At 41.9% G+C, this 10,805-nt stretch overlaps 1 protein-coding gene across 1 annotated transcript in view; it reads left to right on the top strand.

Annotated features, from left to right (window-relative positions):
- Positions 1 to 9,278: 9,278 nt before the first annotated feature.
- Positions 9,279 to 10,805, top strand: part of LOC138973083 (sodium/potassium-transporting ATPase subunit alpha-like) — a 59,001-nt gene continuing 57,474 nt past the window's right edge. Inside the window, exon 1 of the mRNA XM_070345742.1 lies at positions 9,279 to 9,650. Within this exon, the coding sequence (XP_070201843.1) occupies positions 9,627 to 9,650 (24 nt within the window). The 5' untranslated portion in view covers positions 9,279 to 9,626. The remainder of the gene's footprint in view (positions 9,651 to 10,805) is intronic.

The following is a 10,805-nucleotide window of genomic DNA, read 5'->3' as shown; positions in this document are numbered from 1 at the left end:
TAATGATTTTGGTCATTGAAAATCTGAACATTGTAAAAAAAAAATATAAAAAAATATGAAACGATCCAAATTTACGTTCATCTTATGTTTCATCATTTTCTGATTCCAAACACATATAAATATGTTATATTCGGATTAAAAACAAGGTCTGGAATTTAAAAATATAAACATTATTATCAAAATCAAATTTTCCAAATCAATTTAAAACACTTTCATCTTATTCCTTGTCGGTACCTGATTCCAAATATATATATATATGATATGTTTGGATTAAAAACACACTCAGAAAGTTAAAACGAAGAGAGGTACAGAAAAGCGTGCTATCCTTCTCAGCGCAACTACTACCCCGCTCTTCTTGTCAATGTCACTGCCTTTGCAATGAGCGGTGGACTGACGATGCTACGAGTATACGGTCTTGCTGATAATTGCAGTGCGTTCAGTTTTATTCTGTGGGTTCGACAGATTGACTAAATGTTGTAATTTTGCCTTTCGCGACTTGTTTTTACATTTAGTCAAGTTTTGACTAAATGTTTTAACATAGAGGGGGGAATCGAGACGAGGGTCGTGGTGTATGTGTGTGTGTCTGTCTGTCTGTGTGTGTAGAGCGATTCAGACTAAACTACTGGGCCGATCTTTATGAAATTTGACATGAGAGGTCCTGGGGATGATATCCCCGGACTTTTTTTCTTTTTTTCGATAAATACCTTTGATGACGTCATATCCGGCTTTTTGTAAAAGTTGAGGCGGCACTGTCACACCCTCATTTTTCAATCAAATTGATTAAAATTTTGGCAAAGCAATCTTCGACGAAGCCCGGTGCTTGGTATTTTATTTAAGCTTGGTGGCTTAAAAACTAATGAGTGAGTTTGGTCATTAAAAACCTGAAAATTGTAATTAAAAATAGTTTTTTTATAAAACGATGTAAAAACAATTTCATCTTATTCTTCATCATTGTCTGATTCCAAAAACATATAAATATGTTATATTTGGATAAAAAACAAGCTCTGAAAATTAAAAATATGAAAACTATGATCAAAATTAAATTTCCGAAATCGTTTTAAAAACTATTTCATCTTATTCCTTGTCGGTTCCTGATTCCAAAAACATATAGATATGATATGTTTGGATTAAAAACACGCTCAGAAAATTAAAACGAAGAGAGGTACAGTAAAGCGTGCTATGAAGCACAGCGCAATCGCTACCGCGCCAAACAGGCTCGTCACTTTCACTGCTTTTTGCACTAGCGGCGGACTACGTTCAGTTTCATTCTGTGAGTTCCACAGCTTGACTAAATGTAGTAATTTCGCCTTACGCGACTTGTTATTTGTTAACGTTGTTGTTATTCTTGTTTTTGTTGTTGTTGGTGATGGATTTATTTTAATGTTACCTTTAAAATGTTGTACTGTAAGGATTTTAAAGTTTGAAGTCACTTTCCCCGGATGAAAACGTGTTTGTTTGTTCTTGCCAAGAATGTTGTATAAGACTGGTTAGTATATTCAGTGGTAATTGTGTTGTGTCTACACATTTTCCAGTTTGATTGCACCGACAAACATGATCAAGCAGGCATAAACACGGCATCATCGAAAAAGCTTTGCCTGTAGGAGTAGAACCGTTCTAGTCGGACCCTGCGTAACGGGCGCAGTGGCTTGGTGGTAAGACGTCGGCCGGTCGGGAGGTCGTGAGTTCGAATCCCGGTCGCTGCCGCCTGGTGGGTTAAGAGTGGAGATTTTTCCGATCTCCCAGGTCAACTTATGTGCAGACCTGCTAGTGACTTATCCCCCTTCGTGTGTACACGCAAGCACAAGACCAAGTGCGCACGGAAAAGATCCTGTAATCCATGTCAGAGTTCGGTGGGTTATAGAAACACGAAAATACCCAGCATGCCTCCCCCGAAATCGGCGTATGCTGCCTGAATGGCGGGGTAAAAACGGTCATACACGTAAAAATCCACTCGTGCCAAAAACACGAGTGAACGTGGGAATCTAAGCCCATGAACGAAGAAGAAGAACCCTGACGGTCTTGGCTGTCAGCGACAGATTAAAGGCCCACTCTGCCTCATCGTGAAAACAGTTAGCAATTACAATACAATACAATACAATACAATAACTTTATTAATCTCTAAAAGAGAAATTGCATTGCTGAGCTTTTGTGTCCGTAATAAAACATACATAAAACATTCAAAAATAAACATTTGTTCTTTGTCATTCATACATTCTTGTGTTCTTATACATTTCTTCAATTCATACATCAATATTCTATCATAATTATGTACATACATTTATTCTCTTTTAACAGTAGTCCGCCGCTAGTGCAATTGGGAAAAGATCATCTCTCCAATTGGTCACATACCATGAATCAACACACCGACTGCTTGCTGTGGTGAGTGAGTTCGAGTTTGTTTTTTTAATGAATTAATTTCTGGTGACCTTTTACGAAATTAATTATTTAAAAAAAAATACTACTGTGCATATAGAGCTAGAGCACACAGGCAGTTCATTTTTGGTGTGTGACAAGTGGAGGGATGGTCTTATCCCATGTAAAAACCTGGGGGGGGGGGGGGGGGTGAACGAGGCGGAGTGTGCCATTGAACTAGAAACGCCTGCCTCCGGCACATACATACGTTAAAAACATGTACTCTTCTTATTCTAAGCATCTGACGCCAGCCTTGTTTTAATTTAACCTTTTCCTCAGAAGGTCACTATCAAATTTAAATCAACTTGATCAGCATCATAGAATTATTACAACAACAAACAAGTCGCGTAAGGCAAAATTACTACATTTAGTCAAGCTGTGGAACTCACAGAATGAAACTGAACGTAGTCCGCCGCTAGTGCAAAATGCAGTGAAACTGACGAGCCTGTTTGGCGCGGTAGCGATTGCGCTGTGCTTCATAGCACGCTTTACTGTACCTCTCTTCGTTTTAACTTTCTGAGCGTGTTTTTAATCCAAACATATCATATCTATATGTTTTTGGAATCAGGAACCGACAAGGAATAAGATGAAATAATTTTTTTAATCGATTTCGGAAATTTAATTTTGATCATAATTTTTATATTTTTAATTTTCAGAGCTTGTTTTTAATCCAAATATAACATATCTATATGTTTTTGGAATCAGAAAATGACGAAGAATAAGATGACATTGTGTTTGGATCGTTTAATAAAAAAATAATTGTAATTACAAATTTCCGATTTTTAATGACCAAACTCACTCATTAGTTTTTAAGCCACCCAGCTGAAATGCACTACCAAACCCCGGCCTTTGTCGAAGATTGCTTTTCCAAAATTTCAATCAATTTAATTGAAAAATGAGGATGTGACAGTGCCGCCTCAACTTTTACAAAAAGCCGGATATGACGTTATCAAAGATCTTTATCGACAAAAATGAAAGAAACGTCCGGGGATATCATACCCAGGAACTCTCATGTCAAATTTCATAAAGATTGGCCCAGTAGTTTAGTCTGAATCGCTCTACACACACACAGAGAGACAGACAGACAGACAGACAGACAGACACACATACACCACGACCCTCGTCTCGATTCCCCCCTCTATCTTAAAACATTTAGTCAAAACTTGACTAAATGTAAAAAGGTTAGGTCTCAGTATTATCTGCAATAGTCTCCATGCTTGTTTGCTTCGGACCATTTCACACAGGATCAGTGTGAGATTAAACAGTCAAAACATCAGTTTCTTATCATCATGATTATTCTAAAAACTGAAAATCTTCTTATTCTGAGCACCAGACTGCATAGTTATTTTTTTTGCAATCCTCGTATGCAGGCGTTTCTTTGATTCGCACCTCACTCCAAGTTTATTTTAAGATGACTCGTCTCGGTTTAGAACGAACTCGTTCACTTAAAGCTCTAGCAGAGTCTGGCCCGAAAGCTTACAGAATAAATAAATTCCAGCTTCTTCTTCTTCTGGCAGGGGCATGCTTGCACTGAAGCAGGGGTTATTTATACAAGCTGCGTACCTTCCAAAAGCGATCTCGTCTTGACGAAATCGTCAGCCGGTGTACGTCAATCCTTTCATGTTTTCTGGCATCGACGCCATTATTCTTAAACTTGTAATCTGTCTCGCAGAACCTGGTTAGTAGCAACATACGGCATCAGTAGTAAGTTGTGAGGTTGTAACTTCAGCGCAGAATGTTTTGTTGATGGGTTTCAACAAGGATTTATTTATTTCCCAGAAACGCTGAGCAAAGACTGAGGCACTGTTTATAGGCTGTGTAAATCAATTGTTGTTGTAGTTGAGTAAAGGCACACTCCTTCTCGTGTAAATAATTCAGCTCACCATCTCAGATTAGTCTGGCCAGGCTTTTACACGGGATAAGACGTACCCATTCTGATCAGTCATCGCTCAACGGCTATCGCCAGTTATCTCTCTGACCGGACGCTACAGTCCTACGCGAATCTATCAAAATAAGAATACAGAGTTATCTCCCATAATTATGTTTTTCGCGAGCACTGATCTAAATTTGAGATCAGTGTTCGCGAGACGAAAATGATTGCAGATTGGCCGACTTCGACAGTGATCTCCGTTCTGTTCTTCACAGTTATGATAAAGACATCGTTCTAAGGTCAAAACAAGTCGAAATTTTGAGACTGCTGCCGGAAGGAGACCGTAATATATGGTTTCATCACTGTCAACTGGTTACAGAAAAAATCGTCTGCTCCAGTGAGCGCCGAAACCAAACGGGTGATTATCACGTGACACTTTTGCCATATATAGAGTTGTTTGCACAGTAAATACAGCCGCGAAAAATAGCTCGCTTGAAACTGTCTTACATATCAATTCCTTTGTAATTTAAAAATTACAAAACACCATGAAAAATCATTATCGACGATCGCGAATCTGCTTATATCATTAACACATTACAAAAAGCTCTAAATATGTAAAAAAAAAATAAAAAATAAAAAAAAAATCGGTTTCCTTGCCAGACAAGGAAACTCAAGGCATCCTGTCAGGGAGAGAATGTACCATGCCTCCACCTGCACACAAATCAAGAATTATATATTCGGAATTATTTAACAAATGAATTTTGTAAAGCCGCTGGTGACTTTTTAAGACACAAATTCAAACCTTCTTTTGTAACAGATAGATAGCTCCCTGTCTCATATCAAATCTTCAAGCTTGACCATCCAAGCTTTCGTCGGCGTCGTCATTACAGAGTTCTAGATGATCGAACGTGTAGCAAAGACCTGTACGCGCACGTGTAGATATTGCGTCACCCGTGACTCACTTTTTTTCTCCAATGTTCCAAATCATACGTTGTTTTGCTCCCATTAAGACTGCAGATCTTGGCAAACGCGTGACGTAAAAACTAGATTTGATGACGTTACCCGTACTCGTTCCCCTACACGTGCTGAAAAGTGCCACATCTAGATCTTGCTCACGTGAAGTCAGACCGCAACACGGTGGCCTAGTGGTAAGGCGTCCGCCCAGTGAGCGGGAGGTCGTGGGTTCGAACCCCGGCCGGGTCATACCTAAGACTTTAAAATTGGCAATCTGGTGGCTGCTCCGGGTATTATGGGGTTAGTGCCAGGACTGGTTGGTCCGGTGTCAGAATAATGTGACTGGGTGAGACATGAAGCCTGTGCATGCTGCGACTTCTGTCTTGTGTGTGGCGCACGTTAAATGTCAAAGCAGCACCGCCCTGATATGGCCCTTCGTGGTCGGCTGGGCGTTAAGCAAACAAACAAACAAATAAACGTGAAGTCAGTGCCTTGAAGCTTTGTGTCATCTTTATATATATATATGTACACTTGTATTGGTATTAAGTGAGTGTTTGAGCTCTCATCGTGTCTACCAGCAAATGCGTAAATATAACGAGTAACACACTGAGAATGCACTACCATTTTATTTATTTATTTTTTTTATTTTTTTTTATAGATTTTCTGTTCATGTGTTTACATGATTTTCTCAGATTTTTTGTAAAGTCTTGATATCATGGGTTCCACTGTAATGATAGTGTCAACTCAGCAGTTTTCTGCACCAATGATTAGTCAGGTCTGTTTTTGTCTGGCGGCGCTTTTCCATTGTCTAGCAGAACAATTAATTCCCAGCGATGTTATTAGCTAGGGCAGCGTACTCAGCAACCGTTATTATGGCTAATGAATTATTAAAGGTCATTATCGCGGCGTTGTCAGTGTAAAGGCGTTTCAGTAGTGGATGTCTGCGTGTGGTTGTGTGTGTGGGGGGGGGGGGGAAGGAGGGTATGTGTGTGTGTGGGGGGGGGGCTGGGTATATGTGCGAGTGTATGCCCTTTCAGTGCTGTGTGTGTGTGTGTGTGTGTGTCTGTTTGTGTGTGTGTGCGTGCGTGCGTGTGTGTGTGTGTGTGTGTGCGTGTGTATGTGTGTGTGCGTGTGTGTGTATGTGTACGTGCGTGCGTGCGTGTGTGTGCGTGTGTGTGTGTGTGTGCAGTGTGTGAAAGAGAGCAAAAGCACGTGCAAACACAGCATTCTGTGCCACACTAGTGGTTTTTTGCACTGAACCAAACACTACTTCATTGTCACATCAATCTACCATGTATCGATCGGAAATGAGCAGTTAATGTGTTTGTAACGGTACCCTGCCCTAGCTGAGCAGTAAATGCAGGCAACAATACATTTTTTTCAGGAGCTAAAAACGATCGTTAAATAAATCACTTCGCATAAAAAAGAAACTCGATTTAAAGCTACCGTCCCTCTCTCGTCGTGTAAACGATAATGTTCAATGCCACAGATGTGCTCAGGGTTTTACATGGAATGTGATAACATCTTTCAACTCGAAAACACGCCACTGAATTATCAACAGCCTCGCTGATATCTGTGCAGTGTGGTACTTTTTCACACACGAAAACAGAATTAATTTAATAATTGATACGTGTGTCAATTGGCCGCGATAACTTTAGCACAAGCTAGCACACTGTACGCACGCACGGGAGAACACAAACATACAAACACACTGACACGCGCGCGCGCGCACAGACACATACACACACTGTGTGACACACACAAACACGCATACACGGCTGTGACACTTGAAACACGCACACGCACGCCGCACGCACGCAAACACACACACACACTGTGACACACACACGATATGAGTCGAGAGGTCTGCAAGGGTGTAGAATTTTAGTGTCGGTGGTGTAGAATTTTAGTGTTGGTGGTGTAGAATTTTAGTGTTGGTGGTGTAGAATTTTAGTGTCGGTGGTGTAGAATTTTAGTGTTGGTGGTGTAGAATTTTAGTGTTGGTGGTGTAGAATTTTAGTGTCGGTGGTGTAGAATTTTAGTGTTGGTGGTGTAGAATTTTAGTGTCGGTGATGTAGAATTTTAGTGTTGGTGGTGTAGAATTCTAGCGTCGGTGATGTAGAATTTTAGTGTTGGTGGTGTAGAATTCTAGTGTCGGTGATGTAGAATTTTAGTGTTGGTGGTGTAGAATTTTAGTGTCGTGGTGTAGAATTCTAGTGTCGGTGATGTAGAATTTTAGTGTTGGTGGTGTAGAATTTTAGTGTCGTGGTGTCGAATTTTAGTGTCGGTGGTGTAGAATTTTAGTGTCGGTGGTGTTGAATTTTAGTGTCGTGGTGTCGAATTTTAGTGTCGTGGTGTAGAATTTTAGATTTTAGTGTCGTGGTGTAGAATTTTAGTGTCGTGGTGTAGAATTTTAGTGTCGTATGTGTGCAAGCGGACGAGTGTTCTCATCCCATGCTAAAGTCCGAGAGAATCTGTGACTGTGTGTATCAGTGACCGCCTGAATAGAGACGGTACCTTTCAGAATTCATCGACTAAATAACTACATCAGTATTTTTTTATTTTTTTTAAATAAGCCGTTATCATTGATCGTACAATTTCGGTTTTATAATGGCGACGCAGTATACATTTTTTCTGTGCGGACATTTATTGATTTTACAATAGTTAACCATGCATGACGGTTTTTTTTCTCAGTGGAGATTCATTGATTTTCATGTCATCTTACCTGGCTATTTTGAGTCATCAAAATAAATATTTGCTGTATTAAACGTATAAATTTGATACTGTAGGAACATCCTGAAAGGGGAGGGGTGGGGAATGGGTGTGTGTGCCGGGTGAGATAGACTGAGACGGGAGTGTGGGGTTGGTAAGCCGCAACTGAGAAATTACGGTGTAACTGTAAGGGGGCGGGGGTACTGCAATTCTTTTCTCAGGTCAGGGCCGGACCCAGGGGGGGGGGGGGGGGGGGGGTTCCAGGGGTTCCGGAACCCCACCCCTGGAAAAAGCATGTACCTTGCTTTGAGTGGTTTTTTTTTTACTAGTTTTAGCACCAAAACAATGCTGCTCTTAACCCTCAAAACAAGGCCCAGAATGCACCAGATTGCACAGATTTTAACCGTTTTTCAAAAATTTTCAGGGGGAGCATGCCCCCGGACCCCCCTAGTTCGCGCGCCTGCTTTGCAGGCGTGCGCTTATGGCTTCGCCACTTCGCTGATTTGCCCCCCCAAAAAAGGAGGAACCCCCCCTTACAACTCATTTGGTCCGGCCCTGCAGGTGTTTTTTTTATGGGAGGGGGGGGGGGGGGAGAGGGGGACCAGTGAAACCTTTTATATAATGACTGTCAGTTAAGATATTCAAGACTGACCTCGGACACCGGCGGTCTTAGGACGGGCAAACAAGCGTTTTGGTATCGGCCCGTACCTAAACTAACATTGAACAAACACTCTGAACTTTTTGCACTGTGCAAAACAAACACCCTGCAGAACTTAATAAAAAAAAAATGCCGGATGAAACTCAAACAACGGCGAAGAAAAGAAAAAACTCGGGCACATCACACAATTCAATTGTTTCGGCCGAAATAAAATACAGGGCACCAATGCCCGCGTGGGTCGACAACACTCAGTCGCGAACTGAATCAGGCTGAACCTGCAGCGTTGCTGAGCTGAATCGAAGACTGTGCGGCAATTATCTAACAGCTTAATCACGGTAAGTCTGTGACTTGAGCCGACAGATCAATGAACTATCCGTCAGCGAGCATCAACCTCCCTTCAATCAAGCCCACAGCGGCTAGTCGTCACCGGCAGTTTCTGTGGAAACATCTATAACGGGCTCAGGTAGCAGACGACACAATGCAAGCAGACGACACTAAAATGCACCGCTCTACAAAAACCGCATTCACTAAGCTCTCCCAAGGTGAATGGTGTGGAAAATGAGCGTTGTAAGTGAGGGAGAAACAAGGTCAAAATCGGACAAAAATCGTCCATCTTCAGCGTCACTTCCTGTCAGTATTTAAGCGCTGGGGGGACCGTGGCTGTCACCAGATTCAAGCCGCCGACGCGGGCCGGCCCACTAGTCGCCATTTTGAAGCTCTGAGCGTGATCACGTGATCACGCGGTGACCGGAGCGTCCTATCGCCATTCTCACCGGTGCTGCTCAAGGGGTTTCATTTCTTCATTTCACCTCTCACTTGCCCAAGGACCGTCGCTCTTGCAACATCGATTTTAGTCCGGCGGATTTCAATTTTCTCTGTGGACGATTCTGTCTTTCCTGTGGGGATTTCGCAATACCGGCACAGGAATTTTACTGTGACGTCACGTTTGATTGACAGCTAGAGCTCCGCACTTCTCTACCTCAGTCGAAGCGCCCTCCGCTGACTGTGCCCTAGTTGAGGATGGCGTCCAAAGCAGGCAAATCGGTAAGACTCTCGCTCTCTTCATTTTTATCTATATTTTCATATTTGTGTCCGATGTGTAAGTTTCATTCGACCAGAATCTAGCGGAATCGGCTTCAGAAAATGGAGTTTCGACTGTGTCGGCAAATGAACTTGACTTGAAGGGCATTGCACACCTTCAAAATGGCGATGAACACGGAAATAGCCAGTTTCTTTTTCTGTTTTTCTATGATGTTCGATATAAAGTGGATGTTTCGGTGCTACTTTTTGCTGTCATTTTTATGCAACGATTGGTGTGTGACTTGTGTGTAAGTTTCACTAAGAACTCGGCGTGTACAAATTCTGCAAAACAATCCAAAAAGGACGCTTGTCAGAGCGTAGTATGGAGAGCTCATAAATATTCATAAACCTGTGTCGGTCGCAGTAAACGCTCGGCGAAGCTCGACACAATCCGATTCAAAATCTATGTTCTGGGCCATATAAATCGAGTTAGAGGTCAAACGAGCTTCGCCCTTCAAATTGAGCGAGTGCAGGCTTCCAACTAGCGTGTACATTGCCCATTTTGTCCAGTATTTTCGCCGGAAACTAGCCAGTTACCCCCAGCAGCGTCAATATCAGAGCCGACACGGTAGCAGGGAAAGTCCTTCGGATGACTTTCTCGTCTGCCGGGTCGGTGCGCATAACGGCACATGGCGAGCACGTGAAAGAGTTGATCCCACTCTCATCGTCTAATTACGTCTCAGCAATTAATTAAAAGTGACGCGAATAATGCCGATTTGTCTCGTTTTTTGTAATTGTCCATTTGTGTAGTTCATGGTTGCTTGATTTTTTGCGGTTTTCTAGCACTAGCAGACCGAACATGAAGGGTCTTGTTGAATTTGTTTCTTGCAGTGGATTGATTGATGTTGTCTTGTGTGCTGTTAATGAGGCCATTTCTCTTCACTAGGCCTTTCAGGTTCTCTTTAGTGAGAAGCGTTTTTTTGCACTTGTATTATTGATGGCATTGATCTGTGTAGTGGCCTATGTTTGATTGTGCATGGTTCTAGTATTCAGTTTTACTTTCTGTAGCTGCTTTGCATACATGGATATTTCAATTTTCAAGCAGTGAAATCTGGATTACGGTGTTACAGGCTTAGGATTATTGACTTGTCAGATGCACCATGCTGAGGCGCACTAAAT

This window comes from Littorina saxatilis, linkage group LG8 (assembly GCF_037325665.1).
Source record: "Littorina saxatilis isolate snail1 linkage group LG8, US_GU_Lsax_2.0, whole genome shotgun sequence".
Taxonomy (NCBI): domain Eukaryota; kingdom Metazoa; phylum Mollusca; class Gastropoda; order Littorinimorpha; family Littorinidae; genus Littorina; species Littorina saxatilis.
The sequence above is the reverse complement of the archived record's forward strand: the minus strand, read 5'-3'. Positions and strand labels throughout refer to the sequence as shown.